Below are 19909 nucleotides of genomic sequence, written 5' to 3'. Positions count from 1 at the left end.
TGAATAATAATATTTTAGCAGATTAAAATAAATAAAACTGTGATTTTACTGTCACGCAGTAAAAGAACAAGTTACTGTAAAAACAAATTATACTTTTTGTTGATTTTTATATACAGTAAAACTGTATACATTTTGTGGTCAAACATTTTAAAGAAAGAAGTATTGTTTGTAAAATTAATGATTTTTAAAGATTTTTTAATTGAACCTAATTAAGATAATGGTAGCTGCTACTTTAGCCTAAATAAAAATAATGTTAGCTTCTACTTTAGCTGAAACTAGATATTTCTAGCCTGAATAAGATCATGTTAGCTGCTACTAGCGTTAAAAACATAACAAAAGCTATTACGTTAGCCTAAACAAGATAACACAATCTGCTATGCTAGCCTAGAGGTAACATCAGTTGCTACTTTAGCCTAACTAAGATAGCGTCACCTGCTACATTAGCCTAAACAAGATGACAGAAGTGATGCTAGTGTACAGATAGCCTTAGCTGCTGTCAACAATAGGCCAATTCAAGCTTCATAAATGTGAATCTGCTGGTTTGATGGTAAATTGAACATTTTTCACCTTTGGCTTGATAGAAGACGTAACTCTGTGTGTTTTTTAAAACTATTTTTGGAGGATTCTGGTTAAAAAAAAAAAAAAAACGCTCAGGAAGTAACAACGCTCCTTCAGATGAAGGTTTCATTGTCAGTAAAAACACTGAGCAGCTTTTAGCCAAACAGCAGAACACAGCTTTAATGAGAACATTCATAAAAACACAAATAGTTCCTCTTCCATATAAAAAGTGCTTCTAACTGTTAGAAATATAGAAGTCGAAGGGAGTTCAGGCAGCAACCTCATCAACTCATATCAGAAACAGCTCATAGTCAAACCGATGGAACAACAGGAAAATGTCAGGAAACCCTGGAAGAGACGCTTCAAATCAAAACAGCATTTTCTTTGTCCATGCATTGCTTTCTGTTGGCGTCTCCACATGTTCTGGTTCATGAGTCGGACAAACCAGACTCCATTAGAAAATCTGCTAATTTAAGGTCGTCTTGCTAATCAGCCGCTGCATTAGCTTAGGGAGCGCAGACTTCATCCATGAAACTAATCTTCAGTCTGACGGTGAATTCAGCCTCACAGGAATTCATATTTAATGTATTTATAGTGTTTGAATCAACTTTAGATGCTGCTCACTGACTAGCGTTCTCCGGCATGTGCTCGGTGCAGATGTTCTGGACATCTACAATTCACAGTTCAGGTTGAAAACATCTGCACCGAGGGTTTTTCTGCAAACGTGATCCTGAGTTTGTCTGCCTGTTTTCACAAAGACGGTAAAACCGTGCTTCTTGTTGTTTAGAGTGTCGACTGTTTTTACAGGTCAACGTTAAATACACAGATTTTTGAAAGGAGTCTTGTATGAGCGTTCAGAACATGTGAGACCAACAGCAGAGCTTCTGTGGATGGTGTTGGAGCTACATCATAGAACATGGAGTCCGACTCGCCGACTGACCCGCCTCCATCTTCTCCACCTCCAGGATCATCCTCCGGAACACCTCCACCGCCGTCTGAGGAAACACACCTGGAGACTCAGTGAACTCACTTCCTCTAGACAGTGTTAGCTGCTACTCTAGCTTAGCTAGGACAATGTTAGCCACTACTGTAGCTTAACTAGGACAATGTTAGCCAATACTTTAGCAGAATAAGATCATGTTAGCTGCTACTTAAGTTAAATAAGAGAATGTTAGCCTCTACTTTAGTTTAATGACATATTGTTATCATTACTTTAGCTTCAACTAGATATTACTAGCTTAAATAACATAACATAAACTGCACTGTTTAGCAACTTAGGGTTTTGTCTCCTCATTTCTTCTCTCACCTGGTTTTCTTTGGCTGAAGACTCGAGGAAGGCAGCGTTCCACGACTCGGCCAGAGCTTTGCCCTCCTCGAAGCTGATCACTCTACACAACAACAGTTTTCAACTTCAACTGCACTGCCATACAATAATTTAGCTTTGACAAAAATCTTTAGAAAAAATATGTTAGCTGCTATTTTGGTCTAAATAAGATAATGTTAGCTGCTGTTTTAGCCTAAATAAGACAATGTTAGCTGCTACTTTAGCCTAAATAAGATCATGTTAGCTGCTGTTTAGCCTAAATAAGATCATGCTAGCTGATGTTTTAGCCTAAATAAGACAACGTTAGCTGCTACTTTGGCCTAAATAAGATCATGTTAGCTGCTGTTTAGCCTAAATAAGATAATGTTAATTGCTATTTTAGCCTAACTAAGACAATGTTAGCTGCTGTTTTAGCATAAATAAGATCATGTTAGCTGCTGTTTAGCCTAAATAAGATGATGTTAGCTGCTATTTTAGCCTAAATAAGACAATGTTAGCTGCTGTTTAACCTAAATAAGTTCATGTTAGCTGCTGTTATCCTAAATAAGACAATGCTAGCTGCTATTTTAGCCTAAATAAGATAATGTTAGCTGCTGTTAAGCCTAAATAAGATCATGTTAGCTGCTGTTTTAGCATAAATAAGATCATGTTAGTTGCTATTTTAGCCTAAATAAGATAATATTAGCTGCCGTGTAGCCTAAAAAAGATCACGTTAGCTGCCGTTTAGCCTAAATAGGATCATGTTAGCTGCCATTTTAGCCTAAATAAGATCATGTTAGCTGCTGTTTAGCCTAAATAAGATCATGTTACCTGCTGTTTAGCCTAAATAAGATGATGTTAGCTGCTATTTTAGCCTAAATAAGACAATGTTAGCTGCTGTTTAACCTAAATAAGTTCATGTTAGCTGCTATTTTAGCCTAAATAAGACAATGCTAGCTGCTATTTTAGCCTAAATAAGATAATGTTAGCTGTTATTTAGGTCTAAAAAAATCATGTTAGCTGCTACTATCAAAATATTTATTTTTTTCATTAATATCTAAATTATTGACACTTTTGTACATTAATATCCCAATTATCGTGCCTTACCTCTCCATGTGCAAGTCCTTCTTGTTCCCAACTAAAATAATTGGGACTCTGGAGAGAAACACAGAAGTCACTTAATCATTAGATAGTTAATCAGTCTGGCTTGTTGTTAATGAGGAATGTAAAATGTTCACTGTTCATATAAAATGTTCACAGCTCAGATTAGAACCATGTTCATCAATTAGACTTTTTTAAATCACAGCTTTGGCTCTTTGAGTTTCTAACGTGTTTGTATTTGAAGGTCTATTTGACTAGAAATAAAGGTGTTATTAAGAGGAGGAACAGTTTAGAGTCCTTTGACACTGAACAGATGAAGAATGAGAGGTTCATGTACGTACTGGACATTTCCCACCATGTCCAGCAGCTTCTCATGGATCACACGAACCACCTCGAAACTACACAAGATAAAGACAATGAAGACATCTGGAGAGGAACATCTACTGACGACAAACACCTGAACTCCTCTGTGACACCTGTATCTAGGCGATAAGAGGCTGAATTCACCTTTTGTAGGACGTTACAGAGTAGATGAGGATGTAACCGTCAACATCAATGGTGTAGCTCTGAGGGAAGATGGAGTATTCATCCTGCAACACAAACAGATAATATCCTGGTTATCTAGGACTTTTATGGGTTAATATCCAGATTGTTCACGCTTCTTTACATTAATATCCAGATTATTGAGTTTTTCTGTAAATATCCAGATTATTGACACTTTTGCGTGTTAATATCCAGATTATTGATAGTTTTGTGGGTGATTATCTAAATAATTGATACTGTAGTGTGTTAATATCCAGGGTATTGACACTTTATTACATTAATATCCCGTTTATTCACACCTTCTAGCTGTAACGTCTAGGTTTCGGACAACTCACCTGTCCAGCCGTGTCGACCAGCTGCAGGTTGTAATCCTGACCGTTGACCGTCATCGTCTTGGTGAACGCTGAGACACACTTTAAGAGTTAGTCAGGAGGGAAACAACATGAGCTGTGAGAGGTGGCGAGAATGATCTTTACTTACTGTTCTCTATGGTGGGATCATAGGAGTCCACAAACTGACCCTCCACAAACTGGATGGTGAGAGAAGACTTCCCTGAACACAGACCACATTTGATGTTAAAGTTAAAGTTAAAGTTAAAGTGTTAAAGTGTTTCCTGTTAGAACAACATACGTCATTTATAAATGATGTCTTATTGAATAAATCCATTGTAATGCTGCAGAAGTCACTGTGTAGTTTTGTTTAATAGAATCCTTAAATGGATTTTTCTTAATATGTGTGGATGGTTTTAGAAGCAACAGCCTAACATTCAGTACAAACACTGTTATAAACACAGAAATACATGGAAGAGGAATAGTGCACAAGTGCTGTATTATTTATCATAGATGTGATGATAAGTTTTTCTTAAAAACCTAAAAAAAAAGCCTTTTTCATGTCAAAGTGAGAAGAGTGGACAGTTAAAAAATAAAGTGACTCTTCTGCATCTGATATCTATATTAAATTGACATTACTTTGTAGAAATCCGTTTTCACTTTGACATGAAAGAGTCTTTTTTGTACGGCTAAGTTCTGATGGATAAGTCCTGATAAGTCCTCAGCGGTGGATTTGTAGTAGGATCACAATCATGTGATCATGTAGTGTTCACTGGTTGTCAGGTTTACAGTGACGCCGTGCTGCTATCTGGCAATGATACATAAATCTTTAACAGATCCGTGGATCCAGACTATAAGCTGCATCACTGCCAAAATCTAATCACTTGGTTCTTGTGTCATTTCTGACCTTCACTGAAAATTTCATCCAAATCCATTAGTTTGTTTTTGAGCAATGTAGCTGACGGACAGACAGACAGACAAACGTACACCGATTGTCACGACTCCACCGTGTTCCTTGGCAGAGCAATTAAATTGTCAATGACTGAAAGTTGAAGAGCATTAAAAGATGAGAACTTCCAGGAGGGTTGTTCTCCTCTGTTCTCTGTCCTCCACCCTCACCCTGACTGGGTGGAGGCAGACAGCCGGCCTCTCTGAGCCTGGTTCTGCAGGAGGTTTCAACCAGAACCCCTTTAAAATGCCACATACTTAAATAGACTTCAGCTGAGATGGAACCCACTCAGAAACCAGAGGCAGCATCAAGACCACACCTGTCGCTACGTCTGATTGGCTGCCAGCTAACCAATCCCAGCGTGGATCCCATTAAGGCTGCAGGTAGAGGCTGCTATCTGTAATTAGACCCCAGATGTTGCAGCAGATCCTCTCTGGTCTCTGCTGCTTCTGTCTCCCCTCCTGTCAGAGAACACCTGAGCCGGTGTTTACCTGACCACGACTTACCCACCGACCTGTAGCCCAGCACAGCGATTTTCCGGGATTTTGGCAGCGGCATGGTGTGATTTGAGGCATCCAGACGAGCGCACGGAGCATCAGAGCCTCTGCATCATCTCCCCGGAGCGGGCCGGACCCGGCAGCGAGCCCCCCACTCTGATTGGACACGCACACCCGAGGAGGCGGACTTTCGTCGTCAGCGCGCCTTCCGTTTGGTTCAAAACGAACCCCGGCCCCTCCCGGTTCCTGGAGTCGTCGATCATTGGACAGATCAGAGCGGCGTCAGCCAATAGGAGAGCGGAAGACAGCGGAATGGGCGGGACCAGCGGTATAAACAGCAGCTCATATGTTAGCTCGGAGGCGGCTAAGCTAGTTAGCGCTCCCCTCCCTCGGTCCGTCCCTACGCTCTTTGGACCCCCGGATCTGGGTTAAATGGCTGCCGTGGCCCTGCAGTGCTGCTCTCTCTGGCGCTCCGTCAGATTCAGAAGGTAACAACAACGTCAGCTCATATTAAAGCTCTTTTTTACGTATTTGAAGCGGCTAATTATCAGTTTAGCCGCTCGGTGCGTTGAACTCTGGACGGGGTCAGGCTAGGTGAAGAGCTAAAGGTTAGCTTTAGCAGCTACGGGCTAGCTTCACCTAGCTAACCTGTAGCTTCGTCCAGTGGAGCTAACGGTTAGCTCTGCTGTTAGCATCCACAGGGAACCAGTTATCTGTTCGGCTAGCTGCTGTTAGCCGCTACCCAATGAATGATGAGCTAGCAGGTAGCATCAGCTGCTAAAGGCGTTAAAAATAAAGAGAGACGAGCTGAGCTGTCATAGTTCAGTCGGCGCAGCTTTATTTCGCTTGTTTATTTATTTATTTAACCGGAGACGTGTTGAGTTTGTTGTTAATCAGAAACAGGTTCTGATCCAGGAGTTGAGCTGCGACCTTTGCTCCAGAGTCCAGCTGAACTGACCTGGAATCAGCCGCTGGTTCACCTCCAGGACAAATAAACGCTGAAAAGAGGAATAAAACTCACTGAAAAACACAAAGCAAACAGTGTCAGCTACCTGTGTACCTATTAAAGCTATAAAGTGTCATTAACCTGGATATTATGGGATGGAAGAGTTCAGCTTGTTTCCATGACAGTTCATTAATCAGGTCATTTCTTTCCTTCCTGTGTCCAGTTTGGTCAGTTCCACTGTCCCCAGGCTGAACATCCACACCACAGCGTCTCCTATGATGGGTGAGTGTCCACACCATGTCCCGCTTTTATCATCGTGGGTCTGGTTTTGATCATTTTGAGTTTCATTTGTCATTTTGTAAGTTATTTTTGTCATTTTCTGTCTCAGGTTGGTCATTTCGTGGCCCCATTTTAATTTTTTTTTGTCCATTTTCTATTGTTTTGTGTCTCATTTTGGTTGCTTTGTGTCCCGTTTTTGTCATTTTGTGAATCATTTATGTCATTTTCTGTCTCAGGTTGGTAGTTTTGTGTCTTGTTTTTGTTGTTTTATGTACACTTTTTTCATTTTGTGTCTTGTTTATGTCATTTTGTCTCATTTCTGTTGTTTGAGTCTCGTTTGTCAATTTGTGTCTCGGTTGGTCTTTTTGTCATTTTGTGGCTCGTTTTGATAGTTTTACGACAGTTTTTCTCATGTTATCTCCTCGTCCTGTAGATGTTTTTCTATCTCCATGTTTGCTCTCTACTCATTATCAGTAGAAAGATGTTTCACTGTGCTGGATGGATCTCCAACAATTTGTGGTCGATTTGTTTTTTGTGTCTTGTTTTTTGTCTTGTTTGAATCATTATGTATCTCTTTTGTTTTATCTAATTTTGGTCACTTTGTGTCTAATTTTTGTTGTTTTGTGTCTCGTTTTTCTCATTTTGTGTCTCATCTAAATCATCTTGTGTCTTGTTTTTGCTGTTTCGTTTCTTGCTTTTGTTTTGTGTCCAGTTTGTGTCTCATTTTTGTCATTTTGTGTCTCCTTTGTGTCGAGTTGTGTGTCTTTGGGACACTTTTGTCTCCTTTCTGTTTTGTTTTTCAGTTTCTCCGTGTCTCATTTATGTTGTCCAACTTGTGTCTCGGTTCTATTGCTTTATGCCCTGTTTGTATCATTGTGTGTCTCTCCGTGGTGTGTTTTCAGCTGCCACGGTGGAGCAGTTCGAGCAGGCCAAGAGCAGACTGTCGACGCTGAAGAACGATCCGGGGAACGAGGTCAAACTGAAGATCTACGCTCTGTTCAAACAGGTGGGAGGATTTTAGGAACCGTCCTGAAACATCTTGTGGTGTTTCTGATGTTGTTTCATCCAGTGCTGCTCTTCCAGGTTTACAAACCTCTATCTAACCCTCTGAACTCCCAGCAGCAGGTACCAGCTGTTAGGTCTCATTTTACCTCATTGTAGCCTTATTTTAACTCACTGTAGCCCCCATTTTACTCCACTGTAGCCTCATTTTAACTCACTGTAACCTCATTTTATCTCACCGTAGCCTCATTTTACCCCACTGTAACCTCAGTTTAACTCGCTGTAACCTCATTTTACCCCACTGTAGCCCCATTTTGTCTCACTGTGGACTAATTCTTCCTCAGTGTGGGTTAATTTTGTATCTCTGGCTTCTTTGTCTTGACTGTGGTTAATTTTTAACCTAAAATCCTGCAGCTCTGTGGAACCAGAACATGAAGCAGGAGAGAGAACTCAGAGATGTCTTCAGGCAGTAGGACTCAGTTAGAAAGATGGAAACCAGTTTAATTTATTTGACTATTTGTTTCGCAGAAATTCATAAAACCTGGAATCAACAACAGTTTTTAACTATTTAGAGTTTTACCGCCTCAACAAACACAAAGAGACAGTCGTGTTTGTTTCATTTTTGGTTGTTTTGAGTTTTGTTTGTGTCTTTTTGTCTTGTGGTGGTTGTTTTTCAGTTCATTTTTGTCTCATTTTGCGTTTTGTTTGTATTGTTTTGTGTCTTTTTTTGGTTGTTTTTGTCTCTCTGGTCATTTTGTCTCCTCATACTGTAGATATTGACCTATTTCCATGTTTTCAGTCATAGTTATAGTTTATAAGATGGTAATCATTCTGAGAGCTGCACTTGTTTCACACATGAACAAACTGTGGACACCAGAGGGCGACAGAGTTCACAATAAAGTTTATTATTTGAACTTCCTGCAACGTTCTGACAGAAATGTCTTACAAAGTGAAGAGATAGTTTGAGTGTGATCATGACCCAGAAGTCCTTTGTGTTGTTAGAAAGGACAATAAAAATGAAAGTAAAGTGTCTAATTGTCCTGTCCTCCACTTTCAGGCCACTCAGGGTCCCTGCAACACTCCCAAACCAGGCATGCTGGACTTTGTCAACAAGGTGAAATGGGACGCGTGGAAGTCTCTGGGCTCCATATCACAGGTACGACTGCTTCACGATCCATTTAAACCACAGCTGCAAAGATTCATCAACCATTTATTCCTCCATTAATTGTTGTTTTAATAAAAACTGACTAAGTTCTGAGGTTTCAGCTTCTTAAATGTGAATAATTTCTGGTTTCTGTCGTCCTCTGCGACAATGAACTGAATATATTTGTTTGATGAACAAAACATAGATTTCATAGAGCAAAGAACTGGTGGATTAATCCTGAAGATAATGATCTTTTTTTTTTTCACTCATGAAAGGGAAAGATGACAGTTAACCAGGAAGGAAACATCCACCTGGAAACTGGCGGGAAGTCAGTTTCACTTTTTATTTGAACTGAATCATTAGATAAAATATTTTGGTTTGTGAAATGTAAAAAAAAAAAAAAAAAAAAAATCATTATTTCCTGTTTACTGTCGCATTTAACCAAGAAAACAGCAGCAAGTTGTAGCAACAAAGGATCATCAGAATTATCAGTTTAGTTAGAACTAATGAGAAGAACTGACAGAAAAGACTCTTTCATGTCAAAGTGAAAACAGATTTCTACAAAGTGATGTCAAATAATAACAAATGACGAGGTGGGGGGGGGGCGCCACCAAGACACCTATGACTCCTTTGAAGGAGTTACTAGAACCAGACTAGTGACTTTTACACGTTAATTCATGGTTTTATTGATTGATATAAAAACAGAAGAATAACGGGCTCATATCACAGAGAGAACCCCAACATCCAGTGATTCTATTTCTTTGCGGATGGATGGAAGAACCAGGTTCAGGGAGGGCAGACGTCTGCCTCGTCCAGTCGGGGTGAGGGCAGGGTGAGAAGGAAAACGGAGACAAACGCTGCTAGTCGACAGATTGTATGATGTAGTATTTGCTCCTCTCAGGACAAAGCCAGGCAGCAGTACTGTGACCTGGTTGGCTCCCTGGTGGCGGCAGAGGGGGGAAGCTCCGCCCAGGTGGCCGCACAGCCTGCTGGGAGCGAGGCGACTTACGAGACGCTGCTGGTCACCACGGAGGACAACATCACCACCATCAAACTGAACCGGCCGACCAAGAAAAACGCCATCACAACCGAGGTACACCTGTCTGAAGCTCCAAGCTTCATTAGAGGGTCAACGAGACACAAAACTACACAAACAGGATGCAAACCAGCTAAAACGAGACACATAATGACAAAAACGAGGCAAAAAATGAGACACAAAATGACAAAAACAAGACACAAACTGACACAAATGTGACACAAAATCCCACAAATGAGACAGAAAACAACCACAGCAAGTAGTTGGAGATCCATCCAGCATGGTGAAACATCTTGTACAGATGATGAGCAGAGACTCAAAACTGGACTAAAAATGGTTCCAAATGATCCAAATTGTCCGTAAAAAGTTAAAAATGATCAATTTTAACACATTTTGAGTCACTTCGAACTAGTTTCAAGTTATTCTGGACGGTTTCTGAGGTATTGAGGAGAACTGTTGGGCCAGTTTGGACACGTTTTAAATAATTTTTGACGTTTGTAGACTCATAACTGTACTAAAACTTGTCCTAAATCACCGAAATTGTAACTTTATAAATGATGTTTTGAACACATTTTAATAATAATAATGAATTAGATTTATATAGTGCTTTTCAAGGCACTCAGAGAGCTTTACAGTGAATCCATTATTCATTCACTCACACATTCTCACTCTGATGGTGGTAAACTACATTTGTAGCCACAGCTGCCCTGGGGCAGACTGACGGAAGTGTGGCTCACAATCCACGCCTACAGCCTCCGACCACCACCAACATTCATACACCAGTGTGAGTAGCACCACTGGAGGCAAGGTGGTTAAAGTGTCTTGCCTAAGAACACAACAGCACATGACTAGGACAGAACGGGAATCGAAACGCCGACCCGTCGATCATTGGACGACCCGCTCTACCACCTGAGCCACAGCCGCCCGAATTTTGAGTTGTTCTGAACTAGTTAAAAGTAATTTTAAAAAAGTTTCAAGCAATTTTTTGCACAGTTTTAGACTGAGAGGAAACCCAAAGCTACTGGATGAATGAAATAAAGTGAGCATGGTTCAGAAACAGTGAACAGAGGAGCAGATTGTTGGAGATACATTCAGCATGGTGAAACATCTTTCTACTGATGATGAGCAGAGGAGAGAGGAGAAGTCTGGAGAACTAGAAATAGTTAAATGACGAAGCTGTCACAATTACTCAGGAAACTATCAAAAAGATATTCAAAATGGCCAAAACAAAAAAAACTATATAAATGTGACACAAAATGACAAAAACAAGAGACAGAATAAACAATGAGACGTAAAATGACAGAAAGGAACCCAAAGTGTTCGTAGCAGCTGTAAAAATTTAACTAATGGAGTGTTGATTTAATTTTTTTTTACTTGCGTGCCAAAAAAGTGAATTGTGTTTCTGATTTTTGTCATTTAAAAAACCCCAAAAAACACCTACAGACTTGTACGGCTCCAGAGGATCAAATTGAAACCCATGAAACAAAGTCGGGCTGTTTTCCATCATGGATGCTGATATTTGATGATCTTCAGTGTTTGTTTTGCTCCTTCTAACTCTAACTTCCTGGTTTTCTTTCAGATGTACAACGACATTGTTGCAGCTCTGGAGCAGGCGGCAAAAGACGACTCAGTCCTCACAGTTTTTACCGGTACAAACACAAAGCACATTTTCTACCGTTAGGGGAACCGGTCCCTCGTTTTAAGTCCCGTTGAGCTAACGGCTTCAATGAGAGTCTGATCAGATGAGAACGTATCGAGCAATGACACGAGGAATGTACAAATAATACGAGATGATAATAATCAGCAGCAACACACAGTCAGATCGTGGTTGGTTTGTTTCTCATTTTTCTCATTTTCTGTCACAATTTTTCTCACTTTGACATAATTTTTCTCATTTCATGTCATGAAAAGTTCTTATTTTGTCATTTTTTTCATTTTGTCATAATTTCTCATTTCGTGTCATCATTTCTCATTTTGTCTTATTTTTCTCATTTTGTGTCACAATTTTTCAAAGTTTCTCATAGTGTTTCTCGTTTCGTGTCAATTTTTCAAATTTTGTCAATTTTTTCTCATTTGGTCATATTTTTCTCATTTTCTCATCATTTTTCTCTTTCTCATAATCTTTCTCATTTTGTGTCATTTTTCTCATGTATCATAATTTTTCTAATTTTGTATCATAATTTGTCTCATTTGGTCATCATTTTTCTCAGTTTGTCATCATTTTTCTCATTTTGTGTCATCATTTTTCTCAGTTTTTGTCATTTTTTTTGTCATTTTTCTCATTTCATGTCAATTATTCTCATTTTGTGTCAATTTTCATTTTGTGTCATAATTTTTCTCATTTCATGTCAATTTTTCTAATTTTGTGTCAATTTTTCTCGTTTTTGTCATAATTTTTCTCATTTCATGTAATCATTTTTCTCATTACGATAATTTTTTTTGATTTTGTGTCAATTTTTCTCATTTTTTCATAATTTTTAACAAAATGAGAAATTGGGGGGGGATAGATGGGTTGGCGGATGGAGAACAAACAGTACAAACAGAACAATAAACAGTTTGGACGTCAAGATCTTCTAGAACTCTAAATGTAGATTTTTTAAAAAACTGTGCAAAATATGAAAAAAAACCCGCAAAATCAGCACAAGACCTAAAGTCACGGCTACTGCTTCTGTCAAAGATGTGAAATTCACCACAAAAATAGACTTTAAATCGCAGCAAATATGCAAAACGACCACAAGAAGAATCAATGAATATTAATCAATACATGGACTTTGTTCCTGTCAGGTGCCGGTGATTTCTACTGCAGTGGAAACGATCTCTCCAACTTCACCAAGATCCCAGAGGGAGGCGTGGAGCTGATGGCCAAACAAGCAGGAGATCTGCTGCGGTTAGCCAACGATCCATCCATCGATTGATTGATTGATTGATTGATTGATTGATTGATTGATTGATTGATTGATTGATTGATTGACAGTTAAAGAAGTAGCATGCTGTCAGACTCAGGAAAACATGAACCACAAATTAAAGGACTGAATGTTGTTTATCTACTTTGACATCTTAGTCAGGATTATTTAGGATGTTTCAACAGTCAAAACATGTAAAGCTAAAAACCTCCTTAATAATCCTGACTAAGCTGTTGGATAAAAAGAGAACACTAACCTGATGAAAAGATGACAAAATGAACAGAATCCATCTTCTCTGCAGGAACTATGTGAACGCCTACATCGACTTCCCGAAGCCGCTGGTTGCCGTGGTGAACGGACCGGCGGTAGGAATCGCCGTCACTGCGCTGGGACTGTTCGACCTGGTCTACGCTACAGAGAAGGTACACACACAAACAAACAAACAAATATATGGGTTTCAGTGATGATGAACAGACTGAAGTTAGAGCCAGATTTTCATTAGTTACCGAATCCAATAACTTTGTTTTATGATGGAATCATTAAAACACAATCATGTAGTTCGGTTCTTTATAGATCTGTTAAAGGACAAAATATACAAACACCAACTTGAGTTCGCAGTGTTGTCGGTTTAGAAAGTTGGGTTAATCTAATTTTCTTAGTTTCATGGCCTCTTAACTTCTCCTGAGTGATTCCAGTCGACTACAGCTGCTGACTCCTCTGATCCAGTTTAAATAGAACCCATTAGATCCACTCATTAGACTCAAACACTACAGTGGGAAATCTGAGAAGCTCAGCAAAGATCTAGAGAAGAAAATCATCGACTTGAACTCCAACGTTGCCTCGGTTGATGCAAAAATTTTCCAAAACTGTCAAAATTGGCTCAAAAACAGCCTAAACTGACTGAAGAGATGTCTATCTGGACATAAATTCACTCAACAATTGTCCAAAGTGACTAAAAACATGAACTAAAATCATTAAAAACCTGCACAAACTGGCACAAAAACTGTTAAAGTCAACTCAAAATTAGTCCAGATTTATTCCAAACTATTCCAAGCTGACTAAAAACATTTCGATAACGATTCAAAAACTGCGCAAATTGATGCTAAATTTACCAAATTACCTCAACAATTGCCCAAATTGACTCAAAAATAGTCCAAGGTGGTTGAATATATGTCTAGAAATATTTAAATGTTGCATGAGATGATGCAGAAATGGTCTAAACTGATGAAAACTGTGAAAATTGACTACAAAATGGTCCAAACTGACTGATGGAGATGTCAACACTGACTCATAAATTCATTCAATAATTGTCCAAATTGACTAAAATATATATAAAATTTTAAAAACTTTCCCAAATCGACACAAAAACAGGTAAAGTTGACTCAGTTTTTTTTCCAAATTTATGCAAAACTATTCCAAAGTGACTGAAAACATCTAGAATAACTCGACTCCAGATTGACTCCAGAATTGTCCAAGATGACTGGAAATATGTCTGACATTACTCAAGTCACTTGGAGCCATTGCAAAGCAGCTTCAGATCCAAAATCATCTGTTAGTCAGAATAAAGTTAATGGTGCAGTTGTGTTACTGCCACCATCAGGAAGAAAATTCAAACTATCACCTGCTGCTGAGAGACCATTGGTCAGGATGGTCAAGAGTCAACCAGGTACCATCAGAAAGCAGGTCTGAATGAATGAGAAGCTGCTGGAACACAGCTGTCAGTGTCCACAGGGTTCTAGAGGATCCATGAAGAAGGAAGTTCTTCCTCTAGTAGCAGAACCTTAAAGCTCCACTCATCACATGGACAAAGAAAAAGTTCTGGAGGAAAGTTCTGTGGTCAGATGGAACAAAAACTGAAGGTGAGGCCTTTAACCCCAAGAACACCAAACCTACCATCAAGCATGGGGGTGGCAGTATCATGCTCTTGGGCTTTCTAGAAGTGCTTCTGGACTGGTTTCAGACTGGATGTTGGACTGGTTCTGGACTTTCTTGGGACTGGTTTATGTTTGGTTCCAGTCTTGGTTCTCCTGGTTTTGGATGTGATTTAAAGTTGGTTTAGGATTAATTTTACTCTGGATCTGGTCCTGGATGAGGACTGGTTTCAGACGTTCTGGGATGGGTCTTGGACTTCTTTAGGAGTAGTTTAGGTTTGATTTTGGTCCTGGTTTTAGTCTTTTTGAGGACTGGTTTCAGACTGTCTTGAGCAGGTCTTCTTTTTTTAACCCCAAGAACACCAAACCTACCATCAAGCATGGTGGTGGCAGTATCATGCTCTGTAGAACTGGAGCTTTACACGAAGTAAATGGAATAATGAAGGAGGATCATCTCCACATTCTTCAGGAGGACCTAAAACCATCAGCAGAAGGTTGATCTTGGACACAGTTGGATGTTTCAACCAGACAGTGAGCCCAAACACACATCAGACGTGGTAAAGAAATGGTTCAGTCAGGCTGGAATGAAGGTTCTAGACTGGTCTGCCCAAAGTCCTGACTTAGACCCATCAAGAACCCGAAGGAACAAGTCTGAGGCAGTTAAATTGATAGTATAATGATACTGCCACCTCCATGCTTGACTGTGGGTAATAGTGTCCAGAGGAGTCGAAGATAAACCAGAAGATTAAAACCAGAAGAACTGACCTGAGAAGAAAATGGACAACTTTAACCAAATATTAACATTTCAGTTTGTATATTTATGATCCAGCAGCTTTTTCACATTTCCAGAAGACCTTTAATAAATCTATGAAAGAACCAAAGTTCATGATTGTTTCAGTGATAAAGATTCATGTTTCAGTGATTCCATCATAAATTCAGAGTTCTGGGACTCGTTGGAAACTAAAGACTGAATGATAACCATGGATCTCATGGAAACTTTTGATCTCGACTGTAGCTCCCCTTTGGTTCTTTCAGTGTTCTATATTTGATGTTTTCCATGGAGGACCAATTTTATGAATGAAATGAGTTCTACAGATTAACTGGTGCATTCACTGTTTCAGGCCACGTTCCACACTCCGTTCAGTCAACTCGGCCAGAGCCCCGAGGCCTGCTCCTCCTATACCTTCCCCAAGATAATGGGCGTCGCCAAGGTAACGCACAAACACGACACAGGAACCAACACAAACAACGCTGTTACTACCATTGATTTGTTTTGGTTCTGTTGAAGACGTTCTTCATCACAGCTGCTGTGAAGAATTAAGTAATGATAAATAAGAACCCAGACAAGAGAGAAAATAAATGGTAACGCTTGGTTTTAGCTCTGCTGTGTTTCTGTGTTCAGGCCTCGGAGATGCTGCTGTTCAATAAGAAGCTGACGGCGACTCAGGCCTGTGAACTTGGACTCGTCACCGAGGTTTTCCCTGAAAGCAGCTTCCAGATGGAGGTCTGGTCCAGACTGAAGGCCTACGCCAAGCTGCCTCCCAACGTAAACGCACGTCATCCACTCCACTTCAAGTCAGAACACCTGCTGACAAATAAATGGACCAAAATTACTTGAAATGTGTCCAAAATGTCACAAAACTAGTCTTAAATGACATAAACCTGCCCAAGATAACTTGAAATGTGTCTAGAATGACTCCAACTTTATCCAAAATGACTCAAACCTTGTCTAGAATGACTCAAACTTTGTCTAGAATGACTCAAACTTTGTCTAGAATGACTCAAACCTTGTCTAGAATGACTCAAACCTTGTCTAGAATGACTCAAACCTTGTCTAGAATGACTCTTTGTCCAGAATTGTCCAAAATGATGTAGACTTTGTCCAGAATGACCTGAAACTTGAAGATGAGTTGAAAGCGTGTGAATGACCTGAAGTGTCCGTCTGTCTGTCCGTCAGTCCCTGGCTCTGTCCAAACAGCTGATCCGGTCCACGGAGAAGGATCGTCTTCACGCCGTGAATGACGCCGAGGTGGAGCGTCTGGTGGAGCGCTGGACGTCCGACGAGTGCTTCAACGCCATCATGAGCTTCTTCCAGGCCAAATCCAAACTGTGATGCAGCGAGAGTCCATCCTGAGGTCTAGCTCTAATTAGAGCAGTCGGTTCTTCTGCTGGAAGAACGTCTTTAATTCTGCCTTTAACTTCACTGTGTTGTGCATCACTAGAACAGAGAAAACAGGGCTTTAACATCCAACCACAGTCAGGTTTTTTACATCGACCAGCTCCGACCCAACAAATATCTGTAGATTCATCTCAGCACATCTGTATGAAACACACCAGGGCTCAGAACCTGTTCCGTTTGTTCCGTCCAGACGTGGAACCATTCAGTGTTTAACTCTAGATATCAGCTAGGCGATGTTCTCCTCTAGATGTGGCCAGAATGACCTTAGACTAACGGTTGAGCTGTTTCTGGAGGTAATGGATCATCTGATCGTCCCTGAATTGTCCAGAAGAGTTGCCTCCTGGTTGGAAGGAGCACAGATGAAGGTTCTCCTGTTTTAGTTTCAGATTCAGAAACTTCCTCCGTCTTTCTTCAGCTCTGATCAGTCGTCAGATTTGTTTGTTTTCCGCCAGAGTTTGTTCAGAACCGTCCTTTCTACAGAATGTCAGCGAATTAAAAACCTAAAATAACGTATTCCATCAGTGTTCTCCTTCAGTCAGGATTTAGTAGAACTTCTGATCCTGTTTGTCTCCATCGGTCTGAACATCTGGACCTCCTTCTTCATAAACTGTTAACTCTGTCAGGTTCCTCAGGAATCCTGTTCAGCAGAACTTTGGCCGACGGCGCCCCCCCTCCGCAGCACAAGGAAACAAATTTGCATTTTGTGTTTTGCAGAATTTTAAAAATGAGCGTGAACATTTTTTGTGGAGATACAGCGGTTCAGAACTTAGAATCTGATTAGATTCAGGATTTCATTTGAGATTTAATTCAGGATTCGATTCGGGGTTTGATTCAAGATTAAAACTGAGGATTAAATTCAGGATTAGAGATTTAATTCAGGATTTGATTCAAGATTAAATTCTGGATTTGATTCAGGAATTATTTTGTTATTCAATTCAGGTTTTGATCGAGGATTCGATTTAGTATTCAGGATTTAAATTCAGGATTCAAGTCGGGGTGTTGATTTGGAACTTTATTCAAGATTTGATTCAGCATTTCATTCAAGATTAAATTCAGTATTTGATGCAGGATTTAATTTAGTATTCAGGATTTATTTCAGGATGCGATTCCGGATTTAATTTGGGATTTATTTTGGGATTCGATTCGGGATTTGATTCAGGATTCAAGATTTGATTCTAGATTTGATTGAAGATTTAATTTAAGATTCAGGATTTATTTTAATTCAGAATTCTATTCTATATTTGAGATTTAATGCAGGATTTATTTCAGGATTCGATCCATTTTGGGATTTAATTGAGGATTTAATTTAGGCTTCAGGATTTTAATAATTCAGGATTTATGTGAGGATTCGTTCATCTATTGATGTGGAAACAGGTGGCGCTTCGTTCACTCGTTTTAGTTTCTGATCTCACTCCATGTTCGGACGTTTTTATTTGGTTCTAATGATGACATCGAAGGAGTCAGTCTGTGTTTTAGTAGTTTTTAGTCAAAGTGCCTTCAAAGCTTTTCAAATCTCCGTCTTTGTTCGTTTTCTGTCAATTGAATAAAAGCAAAAGTTTTAATTTCTAACTGGAGGATTTTGTCTCGTCTGTGAAGTTTGAGTGAAACCGAGCAGTTGAGATCACGGCATTTTATTCCGTTGTTGAATTTTGTTCTTAAATCTGGTTTTAGAGGAACTCTTTAGATTGTTGTCGGGCCTCATGCCCTTTAACTGACTGGTTTTTGGTTTTTGTGTCTAAAAAATATCAGGTTTTTTCCGTTTCACGTCTTTAAACTTCGTCTGAACTGACTGACGTCATCGATGTTTTTCTGTCTGACGTTTTGTTTGAATCTTCTGGTCAAATCCAGCAGTTTAATCCTGCTTTTATGGGGGGAAAAAAACTTGTAAATCTGAAATAAAAAATAATTCATGCACGACTGAATGTCCAGAAAACTAAATGACACTAAATCAGAATCCGGAAAATGTTGAAACTGCTTTATTCCTCTTTTTAAATGCGTTTTTTGTTGACTTATTGCATAAACACGAGAATGAAAGTAGCAGCAAAGTGCACGAAGTGACAAAAACTAAATACAGAGTGAAAGAAAAGCCAGTAACAGTAATCAGATTACTGCTATTTACTCTATCAGGTTTAAAACCAACAGTTTTAGTAAATAAATGTTCTCTGCTGGTTTTCTTCACTTCTGTTGAGTTTCTGTTGGTTTTATTTTTGACAGACGGCGTTTTAGTTTCAAACTTTCTTGTTTCTGAAATAAAAGTTACAAGCGTCCAGCAGGTGGCAGCAGTCAGCCAGAGATGAAGGAAGTTCTCAACATCAAACCAGAACTAAAGTTTAAACTCAACAGACGAGAAATAAAAAGACGACAGAAACGTTAAATAGAGAAAAGTAAAAATCACACATTTAAAACGGGAGAACAAACATTTTAACTCCAACATTCAGACAAAACGGAAGAAAAATTTATGTTTTTTATTAATTTACTGTGATTGTTCAAGTTTCTCCTTTTTTATTAAATTACTATTAATATCCAATGAAATCACTGGAAAAAGTCTAATTTACATGTTAACTGTTGGAATAAATGTAAAAATTAGTTAAAAACTTGACAAAATGTTGAATAAATAATGTTCACAGCAAAAATATTTCGATCATTGATTTTTTTTGTTCTTTTACGGTAAAAAATTATTTTTGCTTTACTTAAAAAAAGATATTTGCTACTATTTGTAAGAAATCTGTATATTAAGGACTGAATAATATTTTTAAACTTATTTTAGAGATTTAACCCGTTTAGCTACTATACAGATAATAAGTGATAAAATCATTTAAAAAAGTCTTAATTTACATGTTAAGTGTTAAAAAATCAAACAAAATAAACATTTAAACACTACACAAAAATCTGGGTTTTTCTTTTTTTTTTTTACAAATAATTTCTTGTTTTAGAGTTTTGACCATAAATTAGTATTTTTGCTGTATTTAAATCAGCTAAACTCTTTATTTTACAGATATCTATTTATTCAAAAGGAAAAAAATCAAAATATTGAGGATTAAAAAATGACAAAGAACTTTTCAACTCGTATTTTATAAATTTTTCCTGATTTGTTAAATTACAAATAAAAACATAAAATCACAGAAAAAAACAACAAAAACAAAGGATTAAATTACAAATTAACCACATGCTGCATGCTGGTCCGGTTGCAGTGTGTTTCCAGCTGGGATCAGGTGTGTTTACCTGCAGCTCATTTGCATAAAGTAGACTGGACTCCTACTTTATGCAAA

The 19909-nt window shown here is 38.9% G+C and overlaps 2 protein-coding genes across 5 annotated transcripts; one reads left to right on the top strand and one right to left on the bottom strand.

Moving 5' to 3' along the window:
- Positions 1 to 718: 718 nt before the first annotated feature.
- On the bottom strand, positions 719 to 5681 carry rheb (Ras homolog, mTORC1 binding). Of its 3 annotated transcripts, XM_023289606.3 has the most exons (8): positions 5290 to 5455; positions 3986 to 4057; positions 3841 to 3908; positions 3470 to 3552; positions 3304 to 3360; positions 2969 to 3016; positions 1865 to 1946; positions 719 to 1553 (listed from the first exon to the last, which is right to left on the bottom strand). In XM_023289606.3, the coding sequence occupies exons 1-8, from the start codon at positions 5339 to 5341 to the stop codon at positions 1461 to 1463; spliced, it is 555 nt and encodes a 184-aa protein (XP_023145374.1). In that variant the 5' UTR covers positions 5342 to 5455; the 3' UTR covers positions 719 to 1460. The 3 variants fall into 3 exon arrangements, with proteins under 3 accessions (XP_023145374.1, XP_054863175.1, XP_054863174.1); XM_055007200.1 differs by lacking the exon at positions 3304 to 3360 and having other exon boundaries at positions 5298 to 5657; XM_055007199.1 differs by lacking the exon at positions 719 to 1553 and having other exon boundaries at positions 1563 to 1946; positions 5298 to 5681.
- Positions 5618 to 18209, top strand: eci2 (enoyl-CoA delta isomerase 2). 2 transcript variants are annotated; one of them, XM_035956985.2, is made up of 11 exons: positions 5618 to 5768; positions 6450 to 6508; positions 7408 to 7511; positions 8565 to 8663; positions 9553 to 9744; positions 11267 to 11336; positions 12472 to 12574; positions 12892 to 13012; positions 15583 to 15672; positions 15864 to 16013; positions 16419 to 18209. In XM_035956985.2, exons 1-11 carry the CDS (start codon positions 5713 to 5715, stop codon positions 16572 to 16574), a joined length of 1200 nt encoding a protein of 399 aa, XP_035812878.1. In that variant the 5' UTR covers positions 5618 to 5712; the 3' UTR covers positions 16575 to 18209. The 2 variants fall into 2 exon arrangements, with proteins under 2 accessions (XP_035812878.1, XP_023145370.1); XM_023289602.3 differs by having other exon boundaries at positions 5619 to 5768; positions 15864 to 16007.
- Positions 18210 to 19909: the final 1700 nt, after the last annotated feature.

The sequence above is a fragment of the Amphiprion ocellaris genome, chromosome 22 (genome assembly GCF_022539595.1).
Source record: "Amphiprion ocellaris isolate individual 3 ecotype Okinawa chromosome 22, ASM2253959v1, whole genome shotgun sequence".
Taxonomy (NCBI): Eukaryota; Metazoa; Chordata; class Actinopteri; family Pomacentridae; genus Amphiprion; species Amphiprion ocellaris.
The sequence above is the reverse complement of the archived record's forward strand: the minus strand, read 5'-3'. Positions and strand labels throughout refer to the sequence as shown.

Coding starts and splice junctions, on each gene's coding strand:
- eci2 (XM_035956985.2), top strand. CDS start 5,713: ATGGCTGCCGTGGCCCTGCAGTGCTGCTCTCTCTGGCGCTCCGTCAGA. Junction 6,509..7,407: donor CACAGCGTCTCCTATGATGG/GTGAGTGTCCAC, acceptor GTGTGTTTTCAG/CTGCCACGGTGGAGCAGTTC. Junction 9,745..11,266: donor AAAACGCCATCACAACCGAG/GTACACCTGTCT, acceptor GTTTTCTTTCAG/ATGTACAACGACATTGTTGC.
- rheb (XM_055007199.1), bottom strand. CDS start 5,379: ATGCTCCGTGCGCTCGTCTGGATGCCTCAAATCACACCATGCCGCTGC. Junction 3,553..3,840: donor TGGTCGACACGGCTGGACAG/GTGAGTTGTCCG, acceptor TTTGTGTTGCAG/GATGAATACTCCATCTTCCC. Junction 1,947..2,968: donor AAGGACTTGCACATGGAGAG/GTAAGGCACGAT, acceptor GTTGTTGTGTAG/AGTGATCAGCTTCGAGGAGG.